Here is an 18,291-nt window from a genome sequence, read left to right as displayed (position 1 = left end):
AGTAAAGTATGACCTTACTAAGTTCAGAGTACTATGTACATAGAGTAGGTACAGAAAGTTGTAGCTAGGTACTTTCACACAAAGCAAATACTGATGATATATAGAGCAATAACTTTCCACGCGATTGTACATCCACACTTGCTAACACTTCTATTATATTGTTGCCAAGGAATGGATATAACCACAGTTTGTTGGGCAAATGTTTTACCGTACTTAGATTTGGAAAAATTAGAAAAAGGACTCCTTTAAATTTAGCTCACTAAAAATTAAGGGATGGGAAAATCTTTGAAATTTTATTCTCCCAAGTTATTCTGCAATACAGTCAAACCTGCCCAAGAAGACCACTCAGGGGACTGATAAAATCTGGTCTATGTGGACAGGTGGTCACTATAGACAGGATTCTTAATTCTTGCGTCAATGGGGAAAATTATCAAAGGGACCACCAAAAAGTGGTCACATTGGTCCTTTATGATAATGTAGAAGTGGTCACTTGTAGTTGTTGTACAGGTTTGAAGTCATGATACTGTATATACATTTCCTATATTGAAAATATCATTTTGAAAAGAATGCAATTTTTTGACTGAAATATGTAATATGTACACATCCCTTTGTTGTTGTTGTTGGGAGAGTTCATGTCAAAGTCAACAACATATCATGAGGCTTTGTCACATATCTGAGACCTGTCACCATGGTAACCAGGGTTGATTGACGTGCTCTTGTTGCCCCAGCTGTGAAAGATCCATTGATGGAGACAAGGTCGTTGGTGCCTGTAGTTCAGCCATGTTCAATGTCGATTTGATTGTTGGGTCATGGGATGGGCAACTTCAACTTTTGTCTTTTTTTTCTGGTAACACACAATGTTGGCCAGGAAATCATATTCATAATGATGAGGATTAACATCAAGCAACATTATGCCATGTTGATTCAATTACATGTATATAGACAGGGCTCCAGGCTAACTTTTAGGCCTAGGAGCACTGTGCTCCTAACTCAAAAAAGTTAGGAGCACCAGCATAAATCTAGGAGCACCACTACAAAAAGTTGGAAGAACAAGCAAAAGTCTTGGCTATACCAAGTAATACTCCTATTAATCAATGTTAACAACCGGGAATAAAGTATTTGAATAGATCATAAAAGATAAAAGCCTACATTGATGGTGCAGGACAATTGGCAACTCAATTCATTGGATGGATTTTTAGAAAAATTTGGCATAGGTTCCCCGGCTGGCCCCAATCCGGGGGCCACAGTGCCTCAAGTTCAACAAGTTGAAAAATACACAATGGTATTTTTTACTTGGAACAAGGCAAGTAATGATTCACATAACCTTGAATGATAAATAAATAGATAACTCTAAAACTTATCTATTGGGCTCATGACCAAAACAAATAAAGTCACATTCCATAATTTGAAACTTCACTGCTGGCATCAAGTTCAACATTTTTACAGGCATTTCTTTTCTTTTTACCCTCACCCTCTGTCTACAAATAATCCAAAATTCTTGCTCAATAGTATCAAAAATGATCTGTTTGTGCCGACCCAGTCAAATATCTTCGGTTCCTTCAAAACGCGCAGTTCAAATTTCGCGCGTCAGGACCGCGCGGCGTCCCCATCCAATGACAGGCCGACCGCATGGGGAAAGCTTTCTGATTCGCCGCTGTGCAGTATAGACAGCAGCAGAATGAAAGTAGCACCATAACAACGGGCAGGTAATGAGCTTTGAAATGATACTGGTGACAAAAGGAAAATTTGATATTTTTTAAAATAAAACTCCACTTGAATTGATTCATCAATTTTTGATCGTAAAAATCATCGCTTGAACAGGTATAAATATGACCGCAGGAAACAGGCCTTTTATTCTGCTGCGGTCTATTTTTCATAAACATCATGGCCGCCATTGAAAAAAGCGAGCGTCCGGCGAGCGCTCACTTTCGTCAACAAAGTTTTGGCGTTTGAAACACTTTACAAATCAAACAAATACACCACAAAGGAGAGAAACGTATATCTTTTATTTCTATGGGTAACTTTGCCACTAGGAACGGATAGTTTTTGTACCGCGGGTGTGGGAACATGATAGAAAATTCACCGACGATATTCGCGGTAGCGTTGGAATACCTATATTTTCGGCTTACCGCTTAGTTCTGCAGGCATTATCCTGGCGCAGGTCTTAATTTTTAAATCTAGTCGCATTCTCAAAAAACTGGTCGCATACATGTTGTATGCGAGTCGCACTCACGAGCGCTGAATAGATGACATCCATGTGCACATTAATTTTCGTCAGTTTCCTCAAAGTATGTTTTCGCCTACGAAGTATTGACCACAAAGATTAGATTTTTGTAGACATTCATAAAAGGTGCTATACTTTATAGTTTTGCCCCCAAATTTGAGTTGTGCACCTTATATTTCTGGGTGAAGCCGGGAACTTATTGATCACTACTCCTGGTTGGTTGTTTGCATAGTGTCCAGGATGTTATACTTGATGTGATTGGTCTGTTGTTGGTTGTATGGTGCAATGAAGTAATGCAATACACCAGGGATGACTAGACAGAGCTAGAAAATTACAACCCTCTCTTTAACAGACATACATTAGGGTTAGAATTGATGAATATAAATGTCCTTAATTTCTAAAACCAGATGGACTGGATTGAGGAAAAAGGGTAAATGTTAATGCTAACAAATCACTTTGTCGATAGGAAATTCGTCATTGTTACAGAAGGCATTTGTATTGCTTTACCTTGTCGTGGGATGTATTGGAAAACATGCATTTGTAATCCCTATCTAATTATGTAACTAGTGTAGCTTGACAATATGTTATGTACAGGATAATCTAGTTACAGAAAGGATTATCCTTTTTTTCACATTCTGCTTATATGATTATGAATTGAATTTGCTCTACTGTGACGTGTCCACATATATTGTCTTTTGCATTTTGCTGAATGCACAGTGATATGGCATACTATGATAAGTATGATGCAGAAAAAACTTGAATACTAAACGACGTAATAAGTTATGAAATTGTGAAGTTCTTAAATTGTTTTTGTTTTCTGTTTCTACAGTCTGTACCTGAGGTCGTGACCCCAATTCAACATGGCGGACCAACCAGCTGACGACAGGTAAGACCTAGAAAAATACAAAGCTTTGAAGATTGCCAAAATTTTTGTTTGGTTTTGTCTCATGTCTGCAAATTCAGCCCAGAATACAACACGATAAAATACAGTTTTCCACCCTCTTTCATGTCTATTCGCCCGTGTTGTTTCAGGATGCTATCAAGCAACCATAAATCACACCATAGATATTTTGAGACACACCATAAATATTATAAGACACACCATAAATATTTTGCATCACATGATTTCATCCTGCTCAATATTGTCATCAGACAAATCTGATGCAGTATTTGGTACACAATTTCATAGAAAAGACTGGTAACAAGAATACAAATTTTCACGTTTTGTGGCCACAAAAAAGTGAATGATTTTTTCTTAAAGTCACATGATGTCCTATAGGCAACAGGTTGTAGCAAGGCCATTGGACATGTGGTCAATACAGGTGTCACAAGAAAAGAATGAGGTCATAACTTACCCGGGGCTAACCATTGATGCATATCAGAGCAAGGCGGAAACATGTACATTGTAACAGCAGAAAATTTCAAAAGACGTTTGAATTTTGTTAAAAAAGATTTCCATGTTTCCGATATTTTGTCCAAATTTTATTGCATCCAAAGCTGTTGATGTAGAAATATTCTTTGTTCATTGATTGAATATGAGGAGGAAACTTCTAGAATAGGATGAGTGACAATTGATTTTAGATATGGATGGTAGTGATAGGAACATCCTACACACATTTTATGCTGTCATATACGAATATTTGGTTTCCCTGATATTCATACTAAGAGCAGAAAAAAGGTAAGGTGTTACGTATACTGTTAGCTGGATTACTTATGCATGGTTTGAAATGAAATTTCTCTAAGAATTTGCTTTACAGTTGTTTCCTACACTTTTTGCAAAATGACTTTCCAAATGCATTTGAATCTGTACAGGTCACAGTTGAGTTCAAATTTAGAACACTGATATATATGTATATATGTCCTTTTAATCTTGCACTGTAGATATGTCTGTGTTTGTATACTTTTTGTGTGTGTTGAACCCTGGAGGATTAGTCGTAATTCGACTAAAGGGTATCGCAATAAACCAACCACTGAAACTGACTATTTTTGCATCAAACTAGGTTGCTTGCCTGATATTGTCGTACGTTTTTTGACATCCTGTTTCTTGTTTTGTATACAGCGGACAGTTCCATGGTGGTTATGCCCAGCCCCAGCCTCCACAAGGATGGCCTCCGCAAGACCCTGCACAGAAGCCCGCCTTCTTTAACCCCCAGCAGATGGCTGCTCCCGCGAGCGGTCCCCCGATGTTCTTCAACCCGGCCAGCTTCGACTCTGCCGCCGTCCCTCCATTCCTCCCCCAGCAGGGACCTGCCCAACCCCCGCAGCAGCAGTGGGATCACCCGTCGTATCAGCAGCAGCCACAGCAACCGACTTGGAACTCGCACGAGGTCCAGAATGGTCCACCTCACCAAGGGGGGTACCAGGGTGGTGCGAACAACATACAGCAAAACGAGTACTCGCAACAGTCGTACTCTAGTTGGCAGGAGCAAGATCTGTACGCGCCTCCGCAAACAGATCCGTTGGCTGACAGTAGGGCGTCGTCGTCCTTCTATGAGTCTTCAGGGCAAAGCTCGACCCTAGGCTTCACCTTTTCCAGCGAGAATCCGTCGTTGAATTCTAGCGAGAGGACCTCGCCCATGCTAGCAGGCGGGGACTACGGTCAGGGCGGCTTTCCTTACGACGGAATGGATATCCCGAGAGACGGAATGCAGCAGCAGCCGCCATCGGAAGGAGCGGCGTTGTTCAGACAACCGGAGGGGAATTCTGTTCCGAACGATACAGGGCCCGTAGAACAATACTTCTCTAGTCCAGGAAATACCAACATGGCGCCTGTGCCAGCAAGTATGCCACAAGTCAGTATGTTCAACCCACAGTTCGGCCTACCAGAAGAATCGAGAAGCACTGCTAGCTTAGGTCAGGAGGAGGGGTCGCTAACGCGAGAACTAACGGGCCAAGAACAGGAAGAAAACATCCAGCAGTTTCTGCCACCTCAAAACAACCAGCCTCCACCTATACCTAACTTAGAAGGATCCCAAACTGGGCAAAACTGGGATTTCGGAGGGGCACCACATCAAGAAATGAGGAGAGAACTGACAGGGCAAGAAGATGGGCTTGACTCCCAGATGCAAGATCCTAGCCAGTTTGCTGTACAACAACATGAGCCACAACAGGCACCTCCAGTATTAACTGTAGAAGAACCAACAGCAGGGGTTCCAACACTAAGTCCTGGGGTTCCAACACCAAGCCCTGGAATTCTGACTCCGAGCCCCGGACACTCTCGTAACGGCTCCCAACAGTTCGACACGATCAGCCTGTCGAGTGGGAAGGACGGGAACCCCTCTCGTAGCGGCAGCAGGGCTAGCTCGCTCATCGTAGAGGGTCAGGCTCAGCCTGGGGTTAACATTACTCCAAGTGTTTCAAACAGTGGCACTAGGGAAGACTTTGACGTTGGCACAAGACCGGTAGGGGACCATAGTAGGTCTGGCTCTGTAGACTCAGGCCGAAGTGGTCCTGGAGTTGCAGACGGCCCTCCCCAAAGTGTTGCTCAACCGGAAAACGTAGCAGTCATGGAAAGGAGTCGTTCGGGGTCGGCAGAGTCAGGTAGAAGTGCACGTAGCAACAGGAGTGTTTCAAGCATACCGCCCGCGCCACCGCTTAATGTCCCGTACCAGGAGGGCGCCGCGATGGAGCGGAGTCGGTCGGGGTCGGCAGAGTCGGGAAGAAGCGGGAGCAGCGGAAGGCCGCCTTCCCTGTCGCGCCACAACCGCGCGGAGTCTAACGACTCCATCCACAGCGCTGGGAGTAACCCTGCTCTGTCTGCCCAGCCTCCACTTATGGAGGAGCAGAGCCCTGGCGACGGAGCGCCAAGCCCGCAGCCCACCCAGACCATTAGACCCTCGGACGTCGGTCCGGGAGACTCCCCGGAGGGTGCGGCCAGTCCCGACGAGCCCACGCAGCCTCAGCAAGGCGACGGCGAGCCCGAACCCCCGCCGCAAAACACCCGACCCCCACAGGCCCGTCCCAGCGGTCACAGCCCCCCTCCCCCCTCACGACCCAGCATACCCAACTTCCCCATCTTCTCGCCCATGGAAGGCTCCATGGCACCTCAGTTCCCCTTCACCAATAACTTCCCTCCAGCCGGGCCAAGCATGCCCTCCCCCATACAGCACAGTGCCACCAGTCCTTTCCAACCCGTCGCTACAAGACCGCAGCCTTTCCCCGCTAGAACTGAGCACAACGGTTTCCCAGGGGAAGGGCAGGACAGCACGCCAACGTCAGGCAACGACAACGACGCCGCAGCAACGGGTAGACAAGACAGGGAAGCGTCCACGGTCGTGCGACAGTCCTCGAGAGAAGAGCACCATCAACACAGCAGAGAAAACCTTGTAGAAAGGGAGCCGCTTCTAAGGAGAGAGGACATGAGGAATGTTGGAGAGGAGCCCAGAGAGAGGAGGACTTCAGGACTACGCGACAGTGCGGAGGGAGAGCAGAGCATTCCACCTCCGATGCCTCCTGTGCAACCTGTTCCTACTCACTCTCATCACCACGTGCATCATCGTAAACCAGAGGAGCGTCGGGAATCAACCCCCACGGCATCTCTGTGGTCGGCGGACGTGCCCGCTAGCGTTCCCAGCGTGATTCTCGCGCCTGCCGCCCCGCCCACATTGACCCAAGCGCCTTCGGTACAACCCCATCCTGTCCCAATGTTCGTGCCCACTCCGAACCTCCCCAACAACATGCAAGCCCCTGCCGCCGCTGCTAGCCCTCCAGAGAAACAACAACAACAACCCCCTCCCGCAAGTGCAATGCCCTCCAGTGCCTTCGGTACGCCAAGCACGGTTGCTGCCACCGCCCCGACCACGTCTGCGTCCACTCCGTCCCAGCAGTCCCCCGCGTCCAACGACACCTACCGGAACGCATCAGCCCCTCCCCCAGACTCAACCGCCGGTGGTCAACAAAATGTGCCGCCAGCGTCAACACCCCAGAGCTACAACACCCCTCCTTCGCGACAGACAAGCACGGTTTCTAACTCATCCTACACTAGCCAGCCGGGTAGACCAGCTGAGGAAAAATCGCAAGAAAGAAGGAACCCTCAAGAACGCCAGCCGTCACCATCGCGTAGCCCCCGACAAGTCGCAGGCAACGAGGGCGAACCCGAAGATCGATACGTCCAACGTGGACAGCCTCCAAAGCCTGCAGGGCAGGCTACGCAGCCGGTAGACACCCGGCGCGACATACTGCCATCGACGCAGACCAATCAGCAGCCAAGCTCTGACGGAGATTACTCGAGAACACGGGACTACAGGGGAAGAGAAGGGGACACGTCGTATTCTACACAGGAGCCAGAGAGACCGTCAAGCCGTTCCTCTAACCACGGTAGCGACAGGGACTGGGATAGGGACAGAGACGAGCGATCTCACGACAGACAAGACAGACGGGATTCCTGGTACGACCAGAGAGACCGAAGGTACGACAACAAGCGCGACTACTACCAAGAACGGGACTATCGCAGCAGGTCGTACGAGCAAGACCCGCGCTACGCCCGACAGGGATCGTACGACAGCTACTACGGACGACAGGAGTCGAGGGAACGAGAGAGACCATCCTCTCGACAAGAGAGGGAACGACCAAGTTCAAGGCAAGGAGAGAGACCGCGCTCGCGACAAGACTACGATAGGGAAGCTTATTACCGACAGTACAGCGCTGAATACGACAGGAGCGGGTACTACGATCAGGAAAAGTACAGAAGAAGAAGAGACTACTATGGAAGAGACTACGACTCCCGGACACAGAGGGACCCAAGATATAGCAGAGGTAAGAAAAACATGATGTGATGGCAGCTTCTTCGCTCTCGAAGATTACTGGGAAGGTTGTCCTCCTCTGCAAAACATACCAGTACTGTAAATGCAGAAATGTTCGTGGGCATTTGATTTCGCGGTAGGGAGAAAATGGAGTGTTCACGGTTGTTTTGAGTTCACGTTTGAAACAATGGTAGTGCTACAGTCACACAATGGAATGGCTTTTCGTGGTGGTTTTAAGTTTGCCGTTAAGAGTTCACCGCGAAAACCGCTAACATAAAACCACCACAAACATTTCTGCCTTTACAGTACCTGTTTCTTTACATGACATTGTGAAATTTGTCGTTTCTGTTTCCTTTCCTTCAGCAAGTTTTTCCACCCTGCCATAAGCCAGGCCTTACCGACAACATGTAATGTCTACTAACAAGTTCTCTCATTTCAAATTGTCACCATGCATCTGGCATCTGTTTCTTAATGTGTCCTCGTCATTTCTTTCTCTATCATACAGTAACCATATCATCGTCATCAAATTTTCCATCATTGATGTTTACTAACATCGTATTCATTGAGCTTTTCAACCATTCTATTTTCCTCTTAATCTTTTATCATGCTTTAAAGCTGTGTGTTTGTCACAACCTTCTGTTCTTGTTTCCCCTCTGCTTGTGCTACTTGTGACTGAAGAGCGCGGAAGTCAGAGGAGCAAATCAGTGGACGATACAGGTGATATACCCGGTAGAATGTGATGATGTACATGTAGTGTCAGGTCTCAAAATTAATTTTTTAGAATTGTTGCACTGGTGCACCTAACGTAAAGATTTAGGTATACAGAACGTCCTGGGTTGACCACTTAGATAAAGTAGAATGTTGACGAAGCAAAACCCTACACAGATATGGTGCACCCACAGTGAAAAATTAGGTGCACAACTCCAATTTTGGGTGCACAAAAGTGCACAATTTTGCACTCTGTATTTCTAGCCCTGAGTGTAAAAGGTTTGGCTGGTGTTACTTGAAGCTCCTTTATGCAGAGATTTGTTTGTATTAACACTAAAGAGTGATATTCTTTTTCTTTTTAAGAATGCAGGGCTTCTAATACTGGCCCTCAAAACTTATGTATGGTCAGGGTAGCATAGTGTGGCCATGCACAAACACACTTTACAAATTTTGTTGTTCTGTTTTTGCACTTTTATGCACTTTTTATGCACTAAAATGCTATTTTCTCTCTCCAGATTACGGGGCAAACGACCCTCGGTACCAGGAGTGGTACAACTACTACTATGGTCGCCATGGCAACAGTTACGACCCGCGGTACTACGAGTACTACAAGCAGCAGATGCAGCAGCAACAGTCCCAGTCTCAGGGGTACGATATGTACGCTTACGACCCTCGCTACGATAACACGTACGACGACGAGCAATACGTCGAAGACGACCGTCGTAGCGTGCACAGCAGCGCGAGCGGGCACAGCCACCATTCGCAGGGCTGGTCGGGACAATACGACGATAGGTAATCACAAATTTGTGGCGTGGATCTGAAATTTCTTCTGAATCTTTTTGGTACTCTCAATTTCTCTCAATTATTTTTTTCTTGCCCTAATTTTGAGTTGGCGTAGATCTGAATTTTCTGGAATCTTTAGTTTTCTCAATATCTGTGAATTATTCGCTTCTTGCCCTAATTTTTGGTTGCTGTGAATCTGAACTTTTCTGGAATCTTTTTGATTTCCTCAATTTCTGTAAATTATTCTCTTCTTGCCCTAATTTTGAGTTGGTGTGGATCTGACTTATTTAGAATCTTTTTCGTTTTCTCCATTTCTGTGAATTATTCTCTTCTTGTACACATTTATTAATTTCAGAATTATCACAAATGATGCAATAATATTAAGGTTGAATATTGTAAATTCAAACACGTGACAAATTGAAAATCTCCTATAGTTAATAAGTAATGACAAATCTGTGATGTCAAGCTTAATCTGAAAAAAAAATTCTGGCGTCATGAATGGATATACAGTCAAACCTGTATTAGCGGTCACCTTTGCATAGCGGCCACCTGCCCATAGTGGTCACTTTTTGTCGGTCCCTTGGATTTTTCCCATTGACATAAGCATTAAGAATTAGGCTATAGCGGTCACCTGTCCAACGCGGTCGCGGCCACACGATTTCCGGTCCCGCGGGTCTGGAAACACTGCCGATAACGGTCACGGCGCATGGTCGCCGCAAGATTCGGGAGCCTTCTTTCAAATCCCCGCTGAAAAAAATGTCATTATAGCTGCAGTGTTACCCATGAAAATGTTGTACATGGTTTTATTTTGCTCCTGGTGTTGGTTTTGAATTTCCAAAACCGCCAAGGCGCCAGAAATTTGAGACAAACAGGGCCTCTTGGTGCGCGGTCCTAGCGGGACGTTTTGTTTACTTGGGTTACTTCACTAGTAGTACCATGGGGGAGCAGTTTGTTTAAAAAAAGACAGATGCCTTTTATCCTCTAAAAAAAGGTTATAAAGTCATCCATTCTTTGTACATTCTGTTCTCTTTATTCAAAGAACTTCTTTGACGAAATAAGTTTACATTTTGTACTATTTCATGTAGAGTAAAATCATAACTCACACATTACAGCTGCACCCACATTACAGTAGACTATCCCATGACCTATGACCTCAAGCGCCATCTTGCAGCTGTTGTTTTTTCTCCCGGCAAGGAATCCGACCCAAACAGGCTGATTTTACCGTGAAATTCCGCAATTATTTGCTGATAAATGATGTCGCCGCGCAATTGAAAATGACACGGTTGTCTTTGGCAACATTTTGGTCGCATGTGCTCCGGATTGGGGGCGGATCGATGGATCGACTTGGACTAAATTTGCTTGTGGAAAAATCCGGACCTACCGAAAGCAGTCATCTTGAGCCGATGGTCGTCTTGTGAAAGTGGTCGGTAGACCAAGTTTGACTGTACATGTTTGTGAATAAATGTTTCTCAGTGGGTACAGAAAACATGTGCCACTTATTACTCGTGGTCAATCAACCGTTTCTATAGAGCGGCCACCTGTCCATAGCGGTCGATTTTGGCCAGTCCCTTGAGTGACCGCTATAGGCAGGTTTGACTGTATTGTCATATCTTCAAGTAATGAGATAATGATAAGATTTCCAAGTCTGACAAAAAGACATTGGGTCGTACAAAGACCTAGCAGGCCACAGGAAAGAAAAAAAAACTAAAGTGGTACAGTCATATGTCACGGCCATCTTGACTAGCCAATTCATGCAAGCAACTGTCCAGGAAGAAAGAAGAAGGTAGGCAACGGAGTAGATGGGAGGATAATATCAAAGAATGGACAGGCAAGACACTAATAATATAAGTGAAACATTAACTTAAGAAAACTGGTTGCAAGATCTTCTGTGGTGCTTCAATGCTCAAATAGTTAGACTAATTAGAAGACTAAATTGGAAGTAGAAAATCAGAAACTGTTATGACGACAGGTAAAGACGAATCCATGACGTCATTCATTCATTCATTTATTGATTCTTTCTTGTTCATTCAATAATCCATTTATTCATTCATTCAGTCATTCCAATAACGTACCTTTTAGATGTATTTAATGCCTGAAGAGCACAAAAATAACAGACGTTAGGAAAGATACTAACTAGATGTTTGTGAAAGAAGCTAGTTAAACCTATGTAAAACTTATGTTTTTAACGATAAAAGTAAATAAAAGTTGACATAGAGTATGGCTGAAATGTCATACTCATAACTAACTTTTGTTGGTCTGAATGCATCAAATTATAATAAATTTTAATTCATTTTTTAGGTACTGCATGTTTTCTTAATCTGTATGTTTCCTTAATGTGAAGAATTCAATTTCGAAATTTTGTCCATTTTCGTCACTTTTGTCCAGGTTTGCGCGGGACTTCCACCGAGACTCCAGCCAGGCAGAGACTAGTGCGTACGGTCACAACAGTACTACCGGGTACGGGGACTGGTACAGGGACTCCTATCAGCAAGGTGTAACACAATTTCTAACACAATTACATTGTACTTTTGTGTACAGTAATCCATTTCTACAAATGTGGGTCCTTCTGTCCTAATGCCACACATAATTGATTTAATGGATCAGAACTCTCATTCAAACAAAAATGAGGAAAGTAAATCGCATATTCAACTGAGTAGTATTTTATAAGAATCTTGACTTTTTTCTTTGTCCCATGTTCTTGCCGTCTAAAGCTTAATACAACAGTTGTCATCTCTTCATTTTTCAAATTAAGGAAGCTTTTCTCAGGCTTATGTATGTTATCCATTTCATCATCATCATCATCATCCGTCAACCTCTGCAGCAGAGGACGGGGCGAGCCCTTGTACCACCGAGGCCCACATCAGTCTGTCTGACATGGCTGCTCCCAAGTCCTCCAACTCAATCCCTGTGTCCCTTGAGATAGTCCTTGGGAAGGTCAGCTTCCTGGAGTGTGTTTTCCCGTGTGGTTTCCACAGTGTGAGAGATGAGACAATCTCCTCGCTGGCCCGATGGCAGTGGCCAGCAAACCGGACTCGTCTCTGTTTAAGACTATGTGACACTCTAGGGAGTCTACCGTAGATGGTCTTAATGGTTGGATGGTTTCCAACTAATGTTTTGAGCCCTGCGTAGGAGTGAAGTGTAGGTTCCATCAAGTTGTTTTTCTAACCTGGTGGTTAGAGTCCAAGTTTCCGCGCCATATAGCAGGATTGGTTCGACTACTGTGCGAAAGACTTGTACCTTTAAGTTATTGCATAGACCAGAACTCCAAATTTTGTCCAGTTTATTGCATGCCTTCCATGCCATGGCTTTCCTGATGTTAAAATCCTTTTCAGAGTTAGCATTGTAAGACCCAAGGTACTTGAAATCCTCGACACATTTTATCACAATACCAGATAAAGATTTAAGTTGTACTGGTGTTGGAGAGGAACAGATATTTATGTACTCAGTCTTAGCTTCGTTGCAGTAGAGTCCCACTTGGGCAGCTGCCCTCTCTAGTGATTGTAACAACACCTCTGCATCTTTCACAAGCTGAGCTAGCAGGGCCAGGTCGTCAGCAAAGTCTAAGTCCGTAAGATTAACAGCAGGGTGTCGACTGCTTCTTCTAGGTTGTATTTCAATTCCTTTTTCGTGCATTAGCTGTCCAAAGAGAGTCGTAAAATGTAATCCAATACAGTAATGAAGAGGAACGGTGCTAGTGTGTCCCCTTGTGGGACTCCAGCTGTTACCTCAAAGGAGCTTGTTTCACCATCAGTCGTGATAACTGTAGCAGTGGTGTTCGTGTATAACGCCTTGATGGCATTAACAATGGGTAAAGGAATTCCATACAGGGGAAGTATCTCGAACATGGTATTCCTGTCTATGGAGTCGAATGCCTTGCGGAAGTCGACGAAGAGCAGTACTAGGTCTTTGTTACATCTTCTCATCTCTTCTATTATCCTACGGATTGAGAGGATTTGAGATATGGTGGATCTACCTCTTCTAAAGCCGTTTTGGTTTTTCCTCAGTAGCGGGTCTAATGCTGGAACAAGGCGAGTCAGCAGGAGTTTGTTGTACACTTTTGCAGCTATGGGAGTGAGGGTGATTCCCCTGTAGTTAGCAGCTGATGTTAAGTCACGGTACTGGAATAATTCCGCCCTTGAGCCACTCAGTAGGGGGTTTGTGTGTAAGGAAGGTGTTATTACACAGCTAGCAGGTAGAGAAGTAGGTTGTTAAACACTGGATCCTTCCATATTATGGCAGGAATGTTGTCGAGCCCAGGTGATTTATTGTTGGCAATCGAATTCAGTACTGTATCTAGTTCTTCAAGTGTAAAAGGTTCGGTGGAGATGTTAAGTTCTGTATCTTCCTGAGGGGTTGGTTTGATGGTACCTTCGGTGCCTCTCCAAGTATGGATTTGAAGTGAGAGAACCAGTTTTCCTTCCTTTTTTCTTGGGATCCTCCCTTTATCCTGCTTGTGGGTTTGGCTTTGCGTCCGCTAAGATCATTGATTGTCTCCCATGCTGCTTCGTGCTGTCTTGATGCATGCAGGAGACTGATCTTGTCTATTTTCCCTTTGATATACTCAGCTTGTGCTGTAACATAGGCTTCGTCTAACTGTTTTTGTGCTTTGTTGACATTTTTGAGGGTGGATCTGGTTGGTCTTTTTTCATGAAGTCTTGTAGCTTCCGTCACCTTCATGCGGGCGGCCGTGACTAGTGTGTGAGAACTAAACGGTGTGGTTTTCCTTTTTTCCCTCTTGGGTAGGGTGGTGAGAGACACTTCCTCAGTGGCCTTGACAAGATTGTTGTATGTCATTTCTACGTAGTCGGAAGGTTCAGAGAGGGCTTCAAAGCGGTTCTTGACCTCTAGTACAAACTGGTTTTTGATGATAGAATCAGATGTTACCAACTTCCAGTCAATATTTTTCATAGGGTTAGAACGGGGCTTCCTTGTTGCCCTAAGGCTGCTCACATAGTTCAAGTGTATTAAATGTTATCCATTTAATACACTTGAACATTAGATTCTGGTAGTCAGAAGGACATCCACTCTAGCCTACAGCACAGACAGTTTCTTTCCTCTTCATAAGATTGATATATATTTCCATTTTTCTCTTAAAACTATATCCCAACATCTGGTCATTTTTCTGGTTAAGGAGCCTTTTCTTAGGCCTATGTGAGCAGTTTTAATTTGTACACTTTTGGGATTCTAAAAGACATCATCCTAAATCTACAACAGTTACTGAAATAGTTTCTTTGATTGATAAACAACTCCATTTTCCCCGTAGGAATTTCACCTGCCACCCGGACGACCCCCGCTAAGTTCCACATCCCCCACGTGCTGGCACGGTTTGGTCCTGGAGGTCACATGATCAAGGTGCTGCCCAACAACCCTGCTGACGGCATGCCTGCTGTGGTCGAAGTACACGGTCTGGAGGTAAGGGAAAATCAGAGAATACGAGAGGAGGAAATTAATAAAACTATGACTGTGAATGTGTCTGTTAATGCATCTATAGCTAAATTTTCACTGAAAAGTGATTGAAAATTGCAGAATGACAGAAAATTGGCCATATTGTAGATCTAAAAGAAAAGCAAAACTTTCTTTCTCACACATACACATAACAATAACTGTATTTCTTAACAGTACATGTATTCCTCCTTGTACTTCAAGACATTTGTTAGAATATGATGCATTATGATGTAGATGTTGGTCTTCTCTAACTGTCATTTACAACCCCCCTCCCCCCATTGTTTGGTAACAAATAGAGCTAACTTCTTTGCAATGATAAACCCCAACCATATTGTCATACATGTATGTTGTTGAATCTAATGTGAGCACAGACGGTTAATAACTTAATTAATGATGATGATGACAAACAGTTAATTCTGTTTATTCCACAGACTCTCCTAGTGAACAACAATGAAGTGGAGGAACTCAGAAGTTTCCATGGACCCCTGATCAAGTATGCCATTCACCTTGTTTTTAATTGCTCTCTGCACTAGCCTCTTTGTACTACATATTTAACTTGATGTATAGGTGATACAGAAAAGGAGGATAGGATTTATAGATGGGGCATCCAAAAATGGGCTCTATGGATTAACAATTACCCCGTAGCTTTTCTTGCCAATCAGTTTTCATGTTGTTCCAGTGGTATGAGGAAAAAACAACAGTGGGCAGTGTGTGTGGTGGGAACACATGACATGATTATGTGTACATGTATGTAATTACCAGGGAAACAGGTTGTCCTCTGTGTGTTCCCTGCAAAAGGAGGGCATCTGATTTCATTGTTTTCTTAGTGTAGGGCGTCCAGAAGACGTCCTGACGCCTTGCTAGCTAATTTCCTGTGTATGGGTGACATTAAGAAGGAAGATGACTTCATTTGTTGTCGAACGAGTGGATAATCTTTCCTTGTTGACTGTTTCCTCAGGGGCGTGACCCACAAGAGCGATGTAATTCGGTTCTGTCAGGACAAGGCCGCGGCCTGTCTGGCCAGTACGGACATTAGGGACAAGGAGTCAGCCGCGCTGCTCTGGCAACTTCTCGAGCTCCTCTGTCGACAGAACGGGGTAAGTTACTGTGCAACTTCGGGATTACAATGTAAGACAGTGTTGTCGCCAGGCCTTTTCAGCATAGGGGCCCCCTATGCTGTGATTTGGACCCCCTATGCTGTGATCTGGACCCCTATGCTGTGTTTCAACCAGCATAGGGGTATTTCCTTCTGGGGAGAACCTTGTGACCCTTCATAAATCAAATAAAAGGTCATATTTGGCTTTAGAATAAGGCTGTGACAGAGGAAACACTTTACTTCACCAAATTTATCCCTCAAAATGTAGAAAATAGTGCCTCATTGGGTTATGAATTTAAAGATTTTCCTTGGGAGCATGCTTACTCTTGTCATGTCTTCGGCACTCTGTGCGTGACCTGCGTTGCGTAAAGTTGGCCTCCTTTACCTGACCCCTATGCTGTGAAAAGATTCTGGCGAGAACACTGTAAGAGTCCCTCATCGCACTGACTGAACTAGCCAGTTTCGGCTTTTATGTTTGCTTTTCCGAAAGTTTGTAGATCTATTCACATTCAAGTAGAGTTCTTAAGCACAACCACAGCCAACTGGCATGTCAGCTGCTTTTTGATGCCTTGGTCAAGGTGTAATGGTGGTGTTGCACTGTGATCGTGCTTAAGAGCTTAAATTGAAAATGACTTAGCAATGAAGTTAAAGTTTGACGTGGGGTCGTGTGGCATAATGGCAGGGTGTTCAGCCCAGAACCCAGAGGTCCCGGGTTCGAATCCCCCTGACGCCACCGATGTTGTGCCCTTAGGAAAGGCACTTAACTTGACTTTCCTCACTCCACCCAGGACCTGGTGTAAAAATAGGTATATTGCTCTGTGTACCTGGTACTGTTAAAATAAGTTGAAAAACTAGAGTGCAGTGCCACGTCGTCCTTTTCTGTCAGAAAGCAAAGTAAAAAAACAAGAATGAAGTTATTCATTGATGTTTATAAATCAGACGTAAAAATCAAAACTTTTCCTTCATTCCAGACAATCGTGGGTACGGACATCTCGGAGCTCCTACTGCAGGGCCACCCGTCCATGGCGTACCCCCAGCGTACGGAAGCTGAGGGGGAGGACCGCGGGAGCCAGGGGGACCTGTCCCAGGCCTCAGGCACGAGCGACGGCACCGTGGGAGGGACCGAGGCCGCGGACATCGAGAGGCTGACCCAGAAGTTCCGAGAACTGCTGCTGTTCGGGAGGAAAAAGGTAGGGGGAGTAACTAACATGCAGTTTTACCAACAGCCAACACAGATGTACATTTAGTACACTTTGATTAGAAATTAAGTACTGCAACTGTTTGAGGGAAAAATTTATTATAAGTTTTTTAACCGCAAACCTCTTAAGGTTAAGGTTGTAAGTCAGCATTCAAAGGGACAATACTTCTTTCATCAATTCATATCAAAGCGAAACAGAACAAGGAGCATACCATCCAGTTTTGACAAGTTGATTTGAAGAGTGAAGAAAACATGCCCAAACTGTTAGCCCTATTACATATTAGACGAGAAACAATTTGCACCTGGTCCAACATTTTCAGAGAGCCCCTAACATTTTCTTCCGTTGTTGCCCCCAACTGTAGTTAAATGTTTTTATATTTGTAGGATACCCTACAAGAAACGGCAGTAGTAGTCCTCTTCTATCCTACTTTGCTGTACTGTTATATCCCTAAATGTATTGATTATAATGTTTTGATATTTTTTCCTACAGGATGCCCTAGAATGGGCCATGAAGGGGGGCCTGTGGGGCCACGCCCTGCTGCTGGCCAGCAAGATGGACTCCAGGGCTCACGCCAATGTCATGACAAGGTCAGGCTACATGTAGTTTTCTTGTTATGTTGTAACAGTTACAATAACATGTAGCACAATGTTGTTTAAAGAAATGGTCTGTTTGTCCAATGTGCAAACCTATATGTCATTGGTGATCCTTAAGGATGTGTAGGAAGTTGACAACATGGCACTTTTTAGGAAGACTGGATCAAGTCAGTTACATTTCCCTTTTTCGACTTATAGATGAATGATAATTTACGTTTTTTAATGTTATCTGTAGGTTTGCGAACAGCCTGCCGATGAACGACCCTCTACAGACTCTGTACCAGCTCATGTCTCACCGCCAACCTGCAGCTGTCACGGTCAGTCTTTATTTTTTTATCATTTTCGTTCTCTCAAAGTTATGGCATGTTGTGTTGTGATGGTAAGCAATTCCACTTCTAAATCCCAACAGTCCTGATGCAAACTTAAAGGCACCCAGAGTATTTTTTTAGACTTGATAACTGGAAATATTCTAGTTGCTGTAATCTTTATGAAATTGACCATT

At 44.3% G+C, this 18,291-nt stretch overlaps 1 protein-coding gene across 6 annotated transcripts in view; it reads left to right on the top strand.

Moving 5' to 3' along the window:
- Positions 1 to 18,291, top strand: part of LOC136442427 (protein transport protein Sec16A-like) — a 41,330-nt gene that overhangs the window by 1,562 nt on the left and 21,477 nt on the right. For all 6 annotated transcript variants that reach the window (XM_066439272.1, XM_066439275.1, XM_066439274.1 and 3 more), the window contains exons 2-11: positions 3,054 to 3,110; positions 4,284 to 7,978; positions 9,189 to 9,465; positions 11,842 to 11,948; positions 14,720 to 14,868; positions 15,333 to 15,394; positions 15,860 to 15,998; positions 16,969 to 17,187; positions 17,686 to 17,783; positions 18,025 to 18,106. In XM_066439272.1, coding sequence (XP_066295369.1) covers positions 3,085 to 3,110; positions 4,284 to 7,978; positions 9,189 to 9,465; positions 11,842 to 11,948; positions 14,720 to 14,868; positions 15,333 to 15,394; positions 15,860 to 15,998; positions 16,969 to 17,187; positions 17,686 to 17,783; positions 18,025 to 18,106 — 4,854 coding nt within the window. In that variant the 5' untranslated portion in view covers positions 3,054 to 3,084. The remainder of the gene's footprint in view (positions 1 to 3,053; positions 3,111 to 4,283; positions 7,979 to 9,188; positions 9,466 to 11,841; positions 11,949 to 14,719; positions 14,869 to 15,332; positions 15,395 to 15,859; positions 15,999 to 16,968; positions 17,188 to 17,685; positions 17,784 to 18,024; positions 18,107 to 18,291) is intronic.

The sequence above is a fragment of the Branchiostoma lanceolatum genome, chromosome 9 (assembly GCF_035083965.1).
Source record: "Branchiostoma lanceolatum isolate klBraLanc5 chromosome 9, klBraLanc5.hap2, whole genome shotgun sequence".
Taxonomy (NCBI): domain Eukaryota; kingdom Metazoa; phylum Chordata; class Leptocardii; order Amphioxiformes; family Branchiostomatidae; genus Branchiostoma; species Branchiostoma lanceolatum.
This window is presented reverse-complemented; position numbering and strand designations above follow the sequence as displayed.